The sequence below is a fragment of the Mya arenaria genome, chromosome 14 (genome assembly GCF_026914265.1).
Source record: "Mya arenaria isolate MELC-2E11 chromosome 14, ASM2691426v1".
NCBI classification, from domain to species: Eukaryota; Metazoa; Mollusca; class Bivalvia; order Myida; family Myidae; genus Mya; species Mya arenaria.
In genome coordinates this window covers 41743299-41761596 of record NC_069135.1, presented here as the reverse complement: position 1 = coordinate 41761596, position 18298 = coordinate 41743299, and the positions used below count along the sequence as shown (strand labels likewise).

Here is an 18298-nt window from a genome sequence, read left to right as displayed (position 1 = left end):
TGCAATTTGAAAATGCATCAGAGAGTATCGGAGCAATAATCCGGCCAAAAATATGATTAAAGTATTGTAATGGGGAATGACTCGGTAAGAATAAAAAGTAGAATTAAAGCTTTTGCGCACTGAAATTCCCCTCATTGATATCTATCTTTATACCAAGTTTCATTAAAATTCCTTTAATACGGTTTGAGGCATTTTCAGGACAAGCAAGTTACTTAACTGCAAACTTGAAACGGGGTGATTGTTCAACATTCACTGAAGCTATGATTTTGATTATTGGGCCTACACATTATGACAGTGTCCTCTGTATACGATTTAAGATTCATTGAAAAATCCCATCAGTAGTGTGTTAGTTAATCCCCGCGGACGGAAGGACGGACGAACAAAATGGTTACTATATACTGTCGCTTCGGTAAACATATGAACATATTAACTAACGAATGAATGCTTGGCAAGGCTGAGATAAACAGGTGTTGCTTTATTAACAAAGGTTCAGCTGTTCTATAATGTATTTTGTTATTGTGCAGGGAGGTGCGTCTAGGTCACCTAGATAAGGTTAATCATAAACGATTCGTTAAAGCATTCTTGTACTTTCCCTAAAACCTACATTAGCTGATCAACTTTTAGTAGTTAGTTGTATGCCCCGGACAAAAATAAAGTTAAAATTTTGGTAATGAGGGATGACTCAGTAAATATTAAAATTAGGATTAAAGCTCTTGCGCACTGCAGTTCCTCTCACTGCTATCTGCTTACCAAGTTTCATTAAAAAAAATATTTAACGCGTTTTGAATTACGGTCAGGACAGGCAACTTAACAAATAATGCATAATGCAAAATTTGAATTGGGTAATTTTGCATTAAAAGCCGCTAGAATTATGACTCTTGGGCACTACACTTGCTGATAAAGCCCTCTGTATTTTATTTAAGATTCATTGACATCCCATCAGTAGTGTGTAAGTTAATCTCAGCGGACGGAAGGACGGACGAACAAAGCTGTTACTCTCGCTTCGGGAAACATATGAACAAAGTAACTAACATATTAACACTTGGCCTGGTGATGATTATCAGGTGTGGCTTAGTTAGTAAGCGTTCGGTTGTTTTATAATTTATTTTGTTGTTGTGCTTCCAGGACACATAGATAGGGTTGACGATAAACGATTCGGTAAAGACTTCTTAGTTTTAAAGAGGAAAAAACGTCCTTTTGTTACATTGGTTATTTTGATAAAAAATTGTCCTGAAAACAAAACGATTTTTCTAAAAAGGCCTGATCATGTATATGAACTTCATGCATAACAACATATAAATATTTGTTTTCCAATTAACCAATTTGAAGACACAAGAATAGTTAACATGAATGTTCGGATGTAAATGTTGAAAACATTCAATAAGCTCGACAGAAATGAACATAAACGTCCGCTGCGGACAAGTTATTGTTGTTGTACCTTTATTTACGGACAAGTAGTAAAAATAGGGTATAGTCTCTAGCAGTTCAGTCTTTAAGTAAACAATGCACAAGATAAGTTAACAAAAATGTTGCAGTTATAAAAAGTAATATTGAAAAAGAAAACTTCTTAAAATTGTTCTTAAATGCCTTTAAATTGCTTTCATTCAAGTAAACATTTACCTACTTAACATATGTTTTAAAGTAAACAGTTTTAGTTCTTTATAATTTTAATAACTATGTTGTGAAGTATGATGTAACCAGCTGTTTGCATTATCAATATGTGCTGTTTATAAAACAATCCTTGGTAGTAATCTGAAACACTATCCATCAGCTTTCGTGACTAGTCATTCAACCTTTTCTCATTTTACAGAGCAGGAACCCTGTGATAAGATAACGCAGGCGAGAACAAGAGAGGAAGTTCTTTAGCGAAGGTTATATGATTTCAGAAAATCGAGTCAGCTATTGGGAGTATTAGTTTTTGGATAAAAGGCCATGGTAAGTCAAATTTTTAATGTGTAGTTATTTAAAAGAGTTATAAATTATTGTACTAAAAACAATATGTTAAATTTGTACCGATAAATGACTATCAAAATTCCTCAAAAATTATTGACCCATTATTTGTGTTTATATTGATTATGTCGATGCAATTAAGGCGCCTCTTCTTGTTGCTGGGATTGATTTTGGAACAACGTACTCCGGATGGTCTTTCTCATTTAAACACGAGTTTGAACTCGACCCAACAAAAGTCGCAACAAAACGTTGGTATGGAGACCAGCTTGTTTCAATGAAAGGTAAATTTGTTTTAAATGAATGATATTGACCTTGCATTGTTAAACGAAAATAAACTGTTAGTACTGGTAGTCAAAAGTATGCACATTATAAACCTACTTTATTTATGGGATATCTTTGATCACCTGGCAACAGCTTGGGGGCGGGGCCGGTAACAACAGACTAACATTTGCGACCGGAACTAAAGGGTTTCAAATATGCTATTGCAAATAAACAAAATACATTTTTATTAATCAAATACCCCATTTCCCCCACTAGTTTTATTGAGTATCAAATGTTGATAAATTTGTTCTTCAAATTCCTGATGGGGCAGAAATCCCGGAAAAAATAGTGGTACAACAGCATCCCTACCGTTTTCCGGAGAGTTATAAACGATGCCACCTTCCCAATATATTCCTTATATAAATATTAAAAACAAGTGTATACCATCAGCTTTTTATGCTTTAATTCCACAACCTGCAGTCACGATTTACTTTACAGCCCCCACATGTGTCCTGATCGAACCAGATGGGGAAACTTTCTCGGCGTTCGGCTTTGACGCTGAAACCAAGTACACACATCTAGTGGAAGCAGAGGAACATGACAAATGGTACTTCTTCAAGCGATTCAAGATGCAATTGTACAATAAGGTAATTTAAAGCACTGCAACATCACATATCATTGCAAAGTTTAAAAGGAGAAAATATCAATAATACAATTGACACAATATGGGTTAACCTAAGTGCCCAGTTGCCTAAATAACCAATACCTTGTTAAACACTATAACATCAAGGCAAAACAAACCCGAAACAAGAGACGGACCGTTATAAGACAACAAAAATTAAAGGTGCACTCTGCACTCTTACTCCCAAATAAAATGTTATGAGTCAATAGTTGATCACTGCAAATCTTTTAGCCCTCATCAATCATTTAATATTTCTTCGTTTTCAGCTATCAAATACACGGTTACAATCTTGTAATCAATAATAGATAGTTTCCATCATTTTTTTAATGCTTTATTTAGTAAGTACTTAAATGTTTATCGCTCAAAATTTATGTTTGTCTTGCATGTGCATGTATTGATTTTAAATAAGAGTGTCACTTAAAGCAACTGTCAAAACCTCCATTTGTAAACAGTAGGGGAAACCGCATTGGCACGGTCAGTAGAAACTATGTAAGAATTCACTGGGAGTTTATCCCGGTTTACAAGCGCTCAACCTCACGTTTGCCCCAATGTTTTGCCGCAATGTGCAACAATTAATATAATAGACCGGTATTCGATATGCAAGTTGCCTGGATCTGCTGTCCTCCTAACAACATTAACATTTAAAGAAGTTCGGTCTATTCCATGTACCAGCACGCACGAGTGCGCACTATTTGCATCCGATTTGTGTGCGCTCGTGTGTTGGAATTAAACGTTTTTTCTACTTGGAATGTTAAAGTTTAACTAAGCCGATTGCATATAAATTTATTGTATCTATACATGTGAAAAACAGTTGTGACTTTTAAGAAAAGAATGCCTTTTTAATTACCAAATTATATTTCTACGTAGTAATATGTTTTTTTTGTATTCTTTTACGGACACATGGAATATGGTTTCCGTTTCAAAATGCAGATGCAGACGAAATATGCAAACCACTAATGCGCATATGGAATACTAGCCTAAAAAACCTCATTTTAGCAAGCATACAATTGTAAGCCATATAGTTAAAGTGACAAAAGCGCGGAAAACAATTATAAAGTCATTGTTTAAATTTGAATTGATTGCATATACCACTCAATCCTTCTGTAAGTTTGGCATATAATAGGTCTGTTGGCGTTGTCTTTTAATAGGACATTAAAAGAGACATGAAAATTGAAGACGAAACTGGAAAGAAGTTGAATGCACAGCTTGTGTTTTCGAGTTCTATAAGGTAAGATTACGCATCGATCAAACAACTATAACCTATATTCAACAGTTGCATAGCACAAAGAAATATAAACGTAGTTTAAAAAAAAACAACTTTAAAAAGGGAATGGGTTTCAATACCAAACAATTCAAAGACGTAATTGACATGAACATTTAAACTACCTTGCTGAATGATTGATGGTTGTTAATGGTTGTTAATGTTAAAACAGAGGGAAAAAGCAAGGGTATGAGATCGATGAAATATTCAATTGATGGAACGATATTAGCTTAGTATACATATAATTTTAATTTAGATTTCTCAAAGACGACGTCTTAAAGGTAATTGGTGACCGTATAGAGGGAGTAATAACCTCCGAGGAGATCAGTTGGGTGTTGACAGTTCCCGCTATTTGGGATGTCGGTGCCAAGCAGTTTATGAGAGAAGCAGCCGATATGGTAAGGACGCACTGTCAAAAGTACCATTTTAAGTATCGATGTTGTTGAACCAAGTCATTAACTTAATAATATTAGAAGTTCATGATAGCGAATATAAAGCAACGAGTGCTTCTTATCATTAAACAAAGCAATGCCAGATTGAAGGCTCGAAACTCCCTTTAAATCCCCTATATTTTACTTTGTGCTACTGCCGTTCAATGACTGACAGTAAATCGAGTATTTAATAGATAATGCATGTTTGAAAATATTGTAAAAACTTACTTCTTTGAAAACGAAACCAAAATAGGTTGCATTGTTAAACACAGGCAGGCATTTCTTCTGACAAGCTGATACTAGCTTTGGAGCCAGAAGCTGCAGCCATTTACTGTCGACATATACCTGCGAAAAAAGGAGAAGAGGGTTCACTGTCTACCTTCAAAACAGGCAGCAAATTCCTTGTTGTTGATGCAGGAGGTTTATTTTTCTTTAACGTGTGATGCCTTACTTGAATATGCACTCTCACTTTCAAATAAGATGGACCACAATTAATACAATTGTTTATAAAGAATATCATGTTTATTTCTACCTTATGAGACGGTAGTTTATCACTGGATTTTTATAGACTCACCAATCTTTTAACATGTGTGCATTTTACGCTATCAAATACACAGTTACAATCTTGTTATTAGTGATTAATGTTTTCCATAATTGCTTTTTTAAGTAAGTAGTAAATGGTTTATAACTCAAAAAGTATGCTTACTTTACATGTGTATGTATTGATTTTAAATAAGAATATCACTATACAATTAAACAATAAAAGTATGATTAATTATACCCTATTAAATCAGGTATAATTTACTGTTACAAAATTGCAATATCAGTTTAAAACTAGTCACAAAGATTTGTTTTGCATTGGATGCATTTCTATAATACGCATTTGTCTGTGTTACAATATTATTTTATGTGACTAATTGAAAATAGTATATATGAACTACGAACTTTTTATATATTTAGTAAAAATATGTGGTGTTCTAATTCAGCTAAAAATAACGACCAGATTGTCATTTTTACACACATATCAGGCGGCACGGTTGATATTGCTGTACAAGAGGTTACAGATAACGGTTCTATGAAGAACATCTACAAGGCCAGCGGTGGAGATTGGGGTGGGACCAAGGTGGACGAGGCTTATGTGAAGTTTTTAGAAAGAATCTTAGGTACGTATATGGCGCATGCTTTACAAAGTATGTTTTAGATCAACAACTGAATACCAATTTGAGAAGGTATTCACGTTTACCGGTATTAATTCTACGTTGTTAAAACTACTGATGACAGATATATAGGATCTGTCAAGAGTCATGAAATACGCACTTTATTTAACGAGTTCAGAAAACCTACTATCTGTTTTACCTTCGCTTATGATGAGCCGAATACCATAAAAAAACAACAACATTGTCATATCCCGCGCTATATGCATTGCAGAAGTTTAGTAAAACACAATATATATTCGATCGCTTTAATTCCTTTATAAGTAAAACGAATACTGAGATGATTTCCGGTAGTCAAATTACAAAAATAATCAGTAGTTTTAATGATATATGGTTTCTTTTAACGGTGACGTCAAACCAGGTTATACGACGTCTAGTTCTAGCGTTTAAGAAAGTAATTCATAAAATAAAAAAAAAATTCACGTTATCCTCTTAGATTTCAATGGAAAAGAAACTCCTTTACTTATATAAATCTTAATCATAAAAAAGATAATGATCAAGTAAATATTTCACTTGCTGAAAAATTACCAATTAAGCAATTAATGTTTCTAGTTAAATTGTTAACAATTGTCGGAGATATATTGTTTTAATACATACGTATATTTAATACAGAACAATACGCGATGGTTATATTAAACGGGATATTATGTTTAGAATGTAATTAAAACGATTTGTTATGTTGTTTATTTTCTGTACCGGCATGTTTTAGGAACGGATACCATTGACGCCTTTAGGCGGTGTTACATGGAGGACTACATATACATGATTCGCGACTTTGAAATGAAAAAGCGAGACGTTGACCCACTGAAAAGTGATAAGCCGGTGGTGTTCAGAGTTTCAGCAATGTTACCGAAGCTGGTTAAAAAAAGCAGGGGCAAAAAGATTCATGAGGCCATAAAGGACTCCCAATTTGATAGTACGGTGTGTATTTTGTTCAATAATAACATTCTTTTTGGCAATTGATTTGTTATTTAGTTAATGTTATTTCTTTAAAATAGTACACATTTTCATCCAGGACGAAGTGTGCAATTTTATAATTATCAATCAACTGAAAATCTACGATCAACACAATTAGAGACATCGCATTTGTTAATTGAATTAAAAATAAGGATGAAAGAAACAGCCTTGGTAAATACAATCGTTGGTAAGGGTACAAGCAAATATTTTCAGGTTTCCATCCAAGGCGACAAATTGAAAGTCGATATGAGTATAGTTACCAACTTCTTCAAGACGCAAGTTGACTCTATAGTTGAACATGTTTCAAACCTAATTGACCAGTCGAACAAAGAGGACATTGCATCAATTGTTCTAGTCGGAGGATTTAGCAATTGTCCCTTACTCCAACAAGCTATGAAAACAACGTTTGATTGCCAAGCAATTATCATTCCAAATGATCCAGACCTTGCAGTCTTGAAAGGAGCCGTGATATTCGGACACAGGCCAGAGATGATTTCTCAGCGAGTCAGCAAATACACGTATGGCACAAACATAAATGCGCATTTTATTGAACATGTTCACAGAGAATCATATAAAGAGATTAACGAGAACGGTGATGCTCGTTGCAAACATCTTTTTGATAAACATATCATAGCTGGACAGTGCCTCAATGTTGGAGAAGCACAAGCTAACCAAAACTACGTTCCATTTTCATCAAGTCAAGCCGCTATACGTTTTCCTATATATTACACCCTTGATCCAGATCCGATGTACGTTACCGACGAAGGTTGCCACATTGCAGGCGAATTGAGAGTTCCAATAGAAGGATGTGGGACTGACCGATCGGTTGAGGTACGAATGATTTACGGAGGGACAGAGATTGCGGTCAAGGCTACTGAGGTCGCTACCGGGAAAGTTCATCGCCTGAACATTGACTTCTTGAGCTAAACGTTCAGAAACATAAAGTCTTAAACTATGTTCTGAACTAAAACAGTTTTGTTTGCCTTAAGTTTGTTCCTCACTTTCTTAGAAAGTATAAAAAACAGATCTAACACCAGTTAATTAGTGTAATACAGTTGTATAATCAAAGTATGTACATAACTGGATTATCAAACAATAAATACTTGGAAAGAGAAAATACCACGAATGTGTGCAGCAGTTTATGAAATTAAAGTTTTAGAGCATGCGATAGTGGCAAATAGTTGCTTTACATCCCTATTAGAATACATGCGTTACGAAAATATTCTACTTGTATATTCAATTGTATGTTCATTTATTAAAATTTATTTTTGTCAAAGAGAACTGTAATTCTATCTTTATCATGAAAAGTTACTTACCTTATATCTTTGTTGTAACACACACCGCTTTGTAAAATCATAGTTATCTTAGGTTTAATTGGAGTTGTTTGTTTGTTTCTATATGTTCGGTAAATGTTATGTCTCAAAACCTCATCACGTCGGAACAAGTCACTGTGTAAAAAATAAATAAATAATCGATATGAGACTTTCATGGTCATCTTGTTAAGATGTGTTTATGCCGAAATCTTGACACTGAACGTGTTAGTACCCAGTAAACATCCTTATATGTTATCGAATATCATGACTATAGAATAAGCTTCATATTAAGATGCCTGTGTGGTCTTCTGTTCTGTTGTGTATATGCTTTGTGTCTATCGTTTAGTGTGTTTGCCTTAAACTTTATATAATGTCTTCGTTATAGTTTAGGCTACTGGTCTTACCCAGTTTCCATTGTTGTTTTTATCAATTGACCAATATAAGAAAGAATGTGGATGTGATTGTTGATGTTGGGATTGTAATGTTGTGATTGTTGTTGTTCTTCTTAATTTTGTTGTCTTTGTTGTTGTTGTTGTTGTTGTCTTTGTTGTTGTTGTAGTTGTTGAGACCAAAGTCAATTATTTAAATATGTATCAGATAAAATAGTCCTTTTTAACATGAAACCATTTTAATGTCAATTCTTTGTTATTCTATGGTCTTATTAATAGTATAGTTTATTCATGTTTTTATATATTCATCAGTAAACATTAACTCCTTGTAAGTCTTTGCATTTAAACATAGTATATTACTTTTCGTTTTAACTATATATGCATCATTATGAATTGCAAATAAAAATCAGCTCTGTATGGGTTTTATTCTATGAAATTTAAGTACGACTTTCCTAAATTTAAAAGCGCAACTTTTTGTAGCACAGTCTAGCTATTTTCGCGAATAACTACATATTAACGCTACTGTTTCAACAGACAATACAAGCCCCAACTGCAACATCAATTTCTACGAAAAAAGCGGTAAGGAAAGTGAGAACACACCGTTGATTTAGAAACAAGAATCCCTATTAAAATAAAAAAAACAACGACATTAAGATATAGCGATCTCTTTTAAACCATAAATGAAATATAAGATTTATAAAACATTTCATGATGTAGACATAAAAGAGCTGAATAAATGTGATAATCTTTAGACGTAACTTTTCCAAGAAAGATGAAACAAACCCTCAATATTATTAAGAACTTATCTTGTTCAGTGAACTTTATCAAAGTTCAATATAACAAATTTGAGCCACTGTAAAATCTAAACCACATGGTCACAGACTTACTGTAACAAACCATTTCAACACTTCATTATCAAATGTTTCTCCGGAGACTGGATTTCATAAGCACCGTTCTCCTGAACAGAAAAAAATGTCCATTGACATCAGGGGTTTTCCTACGTTCCGGAATTGGCACCGGTATATTTGTACAGAGTCCCGATTCCGGTTGAGTCACAAACATATCTGGATTACTGTCACTATGGTATATATATTATTTCCTCATTCAAGATTGCCCTTTAGGGACTGTGTCAACCCGGAACATTGGCCAAACGTCACGGTGAAACCTCATTACTGGCGTTGAGCCGGATGGGCGTATCAGCTGCGACATTCAGTGACGGAGCGGATAGAATAAGAACTGTGAATTCCCGCAGTTATGACGTCACTCGATGACGTTCTATTCGAGACATGACTTGTTGACGCCCGACGTTAGTTTCCCTCCGTAGAGCTACGTCCAACGATCATATCGGTGTTCCCGGATTCACTAGTATCTCTGATGTATGATACATGTATGTGGTCAACGCTGTGTATAGGGCCACTGGGATGAGGTTGGGGCTTGCTTACATATTCTGTGAAAAGGAAACGATAGAAAGCAGGTCCCTTCCGAGTCTCTTGTTGAACTTGCTAGACAGGAACATCAGGATATGTCAAGAATGACGCTGGGTCTCCGCTCCATCTTATCACCAAGTTTGTTCCTGAAACTCAAGCCAAGTTTCTGCACGAGGTCGATGTCATCAACTTCAAGGCGGTTTTACTTTACAAGAGGTTCGTTACGTCTCTTGTTTTGCGCAATCCGCTTTACGAGTTTATACCGGCTGGCGAGTACACGTAGCGCATTTGCCCACGTAGGCGACTTACGTAGTTGTCATATTGGCCACTCTCCTGTCTCCCTGCAGGGTCGGTTCCGAAATAAGCGTCGACGGGCAGACTAAGATCCTTGCAAAACATCAGGAAGTAAGGACAGAAGCTCGTGGATTCATGTCCAGTTGTATTGTATGCTTGTATAAGTGGTAAAAAATATGTCGGCCAATCCGAAATTCGTTCACATGTCAACACACCTAACATATGAAGAAGAGTACGATTGAAACGTTGGGCACTTTCGTTACCGCTCAGATGGTACGGTCTCGTACGGGTTTTCTTAACATTAGCCAGGTAACACAGATACTAAATTAGTTTACAATCAAACTTTCACCCCTGGCCGCTATGGAGATGTTCTGGAAAGAAGTGCACAATAATATGATAATACAAAGCTCTTGCTGTGCCATGAGGTATGTTTTTTTGCAATACGGGTAAAGGGTGAAGTGTTTCGTTATTACAAGAATGTCTTCATAATAAACTTTAAAGAATTGCCAGCAATACCTAATAAGAGGAGCTCTGGACGATTCATCTTGACCGAGTCGAATGCAGGATGTTGCACCTGTCCCCAATTACATGACGCAGGACAATAGGACATTCTTCCTCGTGCAAGAGCCTTTCAGCAGGCTGGGCGATTTTTGATCATACGGGCACAAATCTACGGTAGTAGATGGAAAAGTCTTAAAAGGACCATTACCCCCTACATTGTAGTGTATAGGTCAATTCAACAATCCAAACATTGACGGTTTTAGCTTAAATGCCTAGTTACTGCCGTATATGTGTCCCAACCAGGTCCGTATTTAGTTAACAACTTCTGTGTATGGATCTTAATCTTTATTGTTGTCTGTTGTCTATCTGATCTTAGACCTGAGTGTTTCGCTGTGCAGTTCTAGAGGTTCTATTACAGAAATTGACAAATGATCTTGTCTTATAGTTTCTTCGTTTACTTTTTCAAATATTATTAAAATTATTATTATATTATTATGTTACCCTACTGAGTAAAAAAAATGAAGAGTAGATCTATGGCGAGGAAAGAATGATAAATTGGACACGGTTTAAAGAAGAATTAATTCCTAGTTTAATCTCCCTTCACTTAAAGATATAATGTTGTCTTTCGTTTACCTGACAATCAAAGCAATCAAATTTTATTGAGTCCTTGTTTAGTATCACAAAGATGAAAAGCCAAACGACAAACGGACAAAATTATAATAATTATTAGACAGAGAATAAAACTCATCGTTAAAAATGAAATTATATATATATAATGAGCATATATTACCTTACAGGTTATAGGATATATTTGCAAAAAATAAAAATATGTATGTGACAATGAAAGAATGATAAATTGGACACGGCTTTATAAATTAAATCATGGTTTGTTTATTGATGAAGTAGTGCTCCAGTTAAAACCAAACAATGAAAATACGTTTCAATTACTTAATAATGTTAAGAATCCTATTCTACTACGATCTTGTATAGTGGAACAGATATGGAAAGCCAAACGCGAAACGCACAATTTTATCATAAGACAATAAGACTTTTGGAGTTATGCTCAAGACAAAAATAAGCATAAAACTACTTTAAGGGGAGATAATTCTGTGAATTTGCAAGTATGAAATAAAATAAGCAATGAACGCAGCTATGAGTATGGCTTTTGTGCACTGCAGTTGTCCATAGTGTATTCTGTCTGTGTTTCATTGAAATCCCGTCAGTAGGTTTGAAGTTAATCTCAGTGGACGGAAGGATGGACGAACAGACAGATGGACGGACAAAGTGGCGACCATATGCCCTCCCTTCGGAGAAAACAAAAAGAAAGTAAATGACGCAGCGTTAACATGGCCATTTGTGATTAACAGGTTTTGCTTCGATAAAAATGGTACGGTTTTTATAGAAAAAACAGTGTTAAAAAGCAACCAATTTCTTTGAGGCCCGACCCACAGAATTGTGTAGTTAAGCAGGGAAGTTGGTCGAGGACAGCTAGATAGGATTGACGAGTTACGAGTCGGTAAAGCCTTCTTGTACTCAACCATAAACCCATAGAAACGGATCAAATTGTTCTTCGCATCTGTTGTGGATTGAATCAAGCAGACAACCTAATGCATTGCCATCAAAGCTGGCATATTAACGATACTGTAGAAGTGCAACTTCAATATTGTGGATTTTGACTCTACGCATTTATAAACAATAAAAAGTAACACAGTTGAAAACGAAAGGGGAAGTTCTTTGGATAAGACCATCTTATTTCGGAAAATTAAGTACGCCATTTGTAAGTTTTGGAATGAAAACCCATGGTAAGTCAGTTTCTTTATGTTCATTTTTTTCATGTTTTAATGGTTTGATGAAACCAATCAGTTAATTTTATACCAATGAAAGATTATCAACTTTTTTTTCTATTAATTATTGTGTTTATGTTGATAATTTCTATACAATTAAGGCGCCCCTTCTTGTTGTGGGGAGATAGGGCACAAAATGGGCCCATAAAATGAAACCTTCGAATATTGTAACGCCTATAAGACCATAGTTACAGTGGTTACACTGGTTTATTGTAAGGCGTGTATGCTGACAATTGTGTTACAACCGGTTACATCGAAGATTTTCAAAGTTCAACATAAAAAAATCGAGTTTTCAGGTCGACATATGATCAGAGTTATGCAGTTACATTAGTAACAATGAGTTACAGCAAAGTTTTTGAAAAGTTCGAAAAAGTGTTTTTTTCTATCCCAAATAGCGGGTTACGCGGTTACATTGGTTACAACTGGTTACATCGGTTACATCGAAAATTTTCATCCAAAATCGAGTTTTCAGGTCGACATATGATCAGAGTTATGCAGTTACATTAGTTACAATGAGTTACAGCAAAGTTTTTGAAAAGTTTGAAAAAGTGTTTTTTTCTATCTGAAATAGCGGGTTACGCGGTTACATTGGTTACAACTGGTTACATCGGTTACATCGAAAATTTTCATCCAAAATCGAGTTTTCAGGTCGACATATGATCAGAGTTATGCAGTTACATTAGTAACAATGAGTTACAGCAAAGTTTTTGAAAAGTTCGAAAAAGTGTTTTTTTCTATCCCAAATAGCGGGTTACGCGGTTACATTGGTTACAACTGGTTACATCGGTTACATCGAAAATTTTCATCAAAAATCGAGTTTTCAGGTCGACATATGATCAGAGTTATGCAGTTACATTAGTTACAATGAGTTACAGCAAAGTTTTTGAAAAGTTTGAAAAAGTGTTTTTTTCTATCTGAAATAGCGGGTTACGCGGTTACATTGGTTACAACTGGTTACATCGGTTACATCGAAAATTTTCATCAAAAATCGAGTTTTCAGGTCGACATATGATCAGAGTTATGCAGTTACATTAGTTACAATAAGATACAGCAAAGTTTTTGAAAAGTTTGAAAAAGTGTTTTTTTCTATCTGAAATAGCGGGTTACGCGGTTACATTGGTTACAACTGGTTACATCGGTTACATCGAAAATTTTCATCAAAAATCGAGTTTTCAGGTCGACATATGATCAGAGTTATGCAGTTACATTAGTTACAATGAGTTACAGCAAAGTTTTTGAAAAGTTTGAAAAAGTGTTTTTTTCTATCTGAAATAGCGGGTTACGCGGTTACATTGGTTACAACTGGTTACATCGGTTACATCGAAAATTTTCATCCAAAATCGAGTTTTCAGGTCGACATATGATCAGAGTTATGCAGTTACATTAGTTACAATGAGTTACAGCAAAGTTTTTGAAAAGTTTGAAAAAGTGTTTTTTTCTATCTGAAATAGCGGGTTACGCGGTTACATTGGTTACAACTGGTTACATCGGTTACATCGAAAATTTTCATCCAAAATCGAGTTTTCAGGTCGACATATGATCAGAGTTATGCAGTTAAATTAGTTACAATAAGATACAGCAAAGTTTTTGAAAAGTTTGAAAAAGTGTTTTTTTCCATCTGAAATAGCGGGTTACGCGGTTACATTGGTTACAACTGGTTACATCGGTTACATCGAAAATTTTCATCAAAAATCGAGTTTTCAGGTCGACATATGATCAGAGTTATGCAGTTACATTAGTTACAATGAGTTACAGCAAAGTTTTTGAAAAGTTTGAAAAAGTGTTTTTTTCTATCTGAAATAGCGGGTTACGCGGTTACATTGGTTACAACTGGTTACATCGGTTACATCGAAAATTTTCATCAAAAATCGAGTTTTCAGGTCGACATATGATCAGAGTTATGCAGTTACATTAGTTACAATGAGTTACAGCAAAGTTTCTTAAAAGTTTGAAAAAGTGTTTTTTTTCTATCTGAGATGGCGGGTTACGCGGTTACATTGGTTACAACTGGTTACATCGGTTACATCGAAAATTTTTATTAAAAATCGAGTTTTCAGGTCGACATATGATCAGAGTTATGCAGTTACATTAGTTACAATGAGTTACAGCAAAGTTTTTGAAAAGTTTGAAAAAGTGTTTTTTTCTATCTGAAATAGCGGGTTACGCGGTTACATTGGTTACAACTGGTTACATCGGTTACATCGAAAATTTTCATCAAAAATCGAGTTTTCAGGTCGACATATGATCAGAGTTATGCAGTTACATTAGTTACAATGAGTTACAGCAAAGTTTCTGAAAAGTTTGAAAAAGTGTTTTTTTCTATCCCAAATAGCGGGTTACGCGGTTACATTGGTTACAACCGGTTACATCGGTTACATCGAAAATTTTCATCAAAAATCGAGTTTTCAGGTCGACATATGATCAGAGTTATGCAGTTACATTGGTTACAATGCGTTACAGCAAAGTTTCTGAAAAGTTTGAAAAAGTGTTTTTTTCTATCTGAAATAGCGGGTTACGCGGTTACATTGGTTACATCGGTTACATCGAAAATTTTCAAAGTTCAACATCAAAAATCGAGTTTTCAGGTCGATATATGATCAGAGTTATGCAGTTACATTAGTTACAATGCGTTACAGCAAAGTTTCTGAAGAGTTTGAAAAAGTGTTTTTTTTCTATCTGAAATAGCGGGTTACGCGGTTACATTGGTTACAACTGGTTACATCGGTTACATCGAAAATTTTCAAAGTTCAACATCAAAAATCGAGTTTTCAGGTCGATATATGATCAGAGTTATGCAGTTACATTAGTTACAATGAGTTACAGCAAAGTTTCTGAAAAGTTTGAAGAAGTGTTTTTTCTATCCCAAATAGCGGGTTACGCGGTTACATTGGTTACAACTGGTTACATCGAAAATTTTCATCCAAAATCGAGTTTTCAGGTCGACATATGATCAGAGTTATGCAGTTACATTAGTTACAATGAGTTACAGCAAAGTTTCTGAAAAGTTTGAAAAAGTGTTTTTTTCTATCTGAAATAGCGGGTTACGCGGTTACATTGGTTACAACTGGTTACATCGAAAATTTTCATCAAAAATCGAGTTTTCAGGTCGACATATGATCAGAGTTATGCAGTTACATTAGTTACAATGAGTTACAGCAAAGTTTCTTAAAAGTTTGAAAAAGTGTTTTTTTCTATCTGAGATGGCGGGTTACGCGGTTACATTGGTTACAACTGGTTACATCGGTTACATCGAAAATTTTCATTAAAAATCGAGTTTTCAGGTCGACATATGATCAGAGTTATGCAGTTACATTAGTTACAATGAGTTACAGCAAAGTTTTTGAAAAGTTTGAAAAAGTGTTTTTTTCTATCTGAAATAGCGGGTTACGCGGTTACATTGGTTACAACTGGTTACATCGGTTACATCGAAAAATTTCATCCAAAATCGAGTTTTCAGGTCGACATATGATCAGAGTTATGCAGTTACATTAGTTACAATAAGATACAGCAAAGTTTTTGAAAAGTTTGAAAAAGTGTTTTTTTCTATCTGAAATAGCGGGTTACGCGGTTACATTGGTTACAACTGGTTACATCGGTTACATCGAAAATTTTCATCAAAAATCGAGTTTTCAGGTCGACATATGATCAGAGTTATGCAGTTACATTAGTTACAATGAGTTACAGCAAAGTTTCTGAAAAGTTTGAAAAAGTGTTTTTTTCTATCCCAAATAGCGGGTTACGCGGTTACATTGGTTACAACCGGTTACATCGGTTACATCGAAAATTTTCATCAAAAATCGAGTTTTCAGGTCGACATATGATCAGAGTTATGCAGTTACATTGGTTACAATGCGTTACAGCAAAGTTTCTGAAAAGTTTGAAAAAGTGTTTTTTTCTATCTGAAATAGCGGGTTACGCGGTTACATTGGTTACAACTGGTTACATCGGTTACATCGAAAATTTTCAAAGTTCAACATCAAAAATCGAGTTTTCAGGTCGATATATGATCAGAGTTATGCAGTTACATTAGTTACAATGCGTTACAGCAAAGTTTCTGAAGAGTTTGAAAAAGTGTTTTTTTTCTATCTGAAATAGCGGGTTACGCGGTTACATTGGTTACATCGGTTACATCGAAAATTTTCAAAGTTCAACATCAAAAATCGAGTTTTCAGGTCGATATATGATCAGAGTTATGCAGTTACATTAGTTACAATGAGTTACAGCAAAGTTTCTGAAAAGTTTGAAAAAGTGTTTTTTTCTATCTGAAATAGCGGGTTACGCGGTTACATTGGTTACAACTGGTTACATCGAAAATTTTCATCAAAAATCGAGTTTTCAGGTCGACATATGATCAGAGTTATGCAGTTACATTAGTTACAATGAGTTACAGCAAAGTTTCTTAAAAGTTTGAAAAAGTGTTTTTTTCTATCTGAGATGGCGGGTTACGCGGTTACATTGGTTACAACTGGTTACATCGGTTACATCGAAAATTTTCATTAAAAATCGAGTTTTCAGGTCGACATATGATCAGAGTTATGCAGTTACATTGGTTACAATGCGTTACAGCAAAGTTTCTGAAAAGTTTGAAAAAGTGTTTTTTTCTATCTGAAATAGCGGGTTACGCGGTTACATTGGTTACAACTGGTTACATCGGTTACATCGAAAATTTTCATCCAAAATCGAGTTGTCAGGTCGACCTATGATCAGAGTTATGGAGTTACATTGGTTACAATGAGTTACAGCAAAGTTTCTTAAAAGTTTGAAAAAGTGTTTTTTTCTATCTGAAATAGCGGGTTACGCGGTTACATTGGTTACAACTGGTTACATCGGTTACATCGAAAATTTTCAAAGTTCAACATCAAAAATCGAGTTTTCAGGTCGACATATGATCAGAGTTATGCAGTTACATTAGTTACAATAAGTTACAGCAAAGTTTCTTAAAAGTTTGAAAAGTGTTTTTTTCTATCTGAAATAGCGGGTTACGCGGTTACATTGGTTACAACTGGTTACATCGGTTACATCGAAAATTTTCATCAAAAATCGAGTTTTCAGGTCGACCTATGATCAGAGTTATGCAGTTACATTGGTTACAATGCGTTACAGCAAAGTTTCTGAAAAGTTTGAAAAAGTGTTTTTTTCTATCTGAAATAGCGGGTTACGCGGTTACATTGGTTACAACTGGTTACATCGGTTACATCGAAAATTTTCAAAGTTCAACATCAAAAATCGAGTTTTCAGGTCGATATATGATCAGAGTTATGCAGTTACATTAGTTACAATGAGTTACAGCAAAGTTTCTGAAAAGTTTGAAAAAGTGTTTTTTTCTATCCCAAATAGCGGGTTACGCGGTTACATTGGTTACAACCGGTTACATCGGTTACATCGAAAATTTTCATCAAAAATCGAGTTTTCAGGTCGACCTATGATCAGAGTTATGCAGTTACATTGGTTACAATGCGTTACAGCAAAGTTTCTGAAAAGTTTGAAAAAGTGTTTCTTTCTATCTGAATTAGCGGGTTACGCGGTTACATTGGTTACAACTGGTTACATCGGTAACATCGAAAATTTTCATCAAAAATCGAGTTGTCAGGTCGACCTATGATCAGAGTTATGCAGTTACATTGGTTACAATGAGTTACAGCAAAGTTTCTGAAGAGTTTGAAAAAGTGTTTTGTTCTATCTCAAATAGCGGGTTACATTGGTTACAACTGGTTACATCGGTTACATCGAAAGTTTTCAAAGTTCAACATCAAAAATCGAGTTTTCAGGTCGAC

At 34.8% G+C, this 18298-nt stretch overlaps 1 protein-coding gene across 1 annotated transcript in view; it reads left to right on the top strand.

Annotated features, from left to right (window-relative positions):
- Positions 1-1884: 1884 nt before the first annotated feature.
- The window catches only part of LOC128216146 (heat shock 70 kDa protein 12A-like), a 34537-nt gene continuing 18123 nt past the window's right edge, over positions 1885-18298 (top strand). Inside the window, exons 1-7 of the mRNA XM_052922727.1 lie at positions 1885-1935; positions 2093-2231; positions 2710-2858; positions 4042-4121; positions 4411-4552; positions 4858-5005; positions 5614-5748. Coding sequence (XP_052778687.1) covers positions 1933-1935; positions 2093-2231; positions 2710-2858; positions 4042-4121; positions 4411-4552; positions 4858-5005; positions 5614-5748 — 796 coding nt within the window. The 5' untranslated portion in view covers positions 1885-1932. The remainder of the gene's footprint in view (positions 1936-2092; positions 2232-2709; positions 2859-4041; positions 4122-4410; positions 4553-4857; positions 5006-5613; positions 5749-18298) is intronic.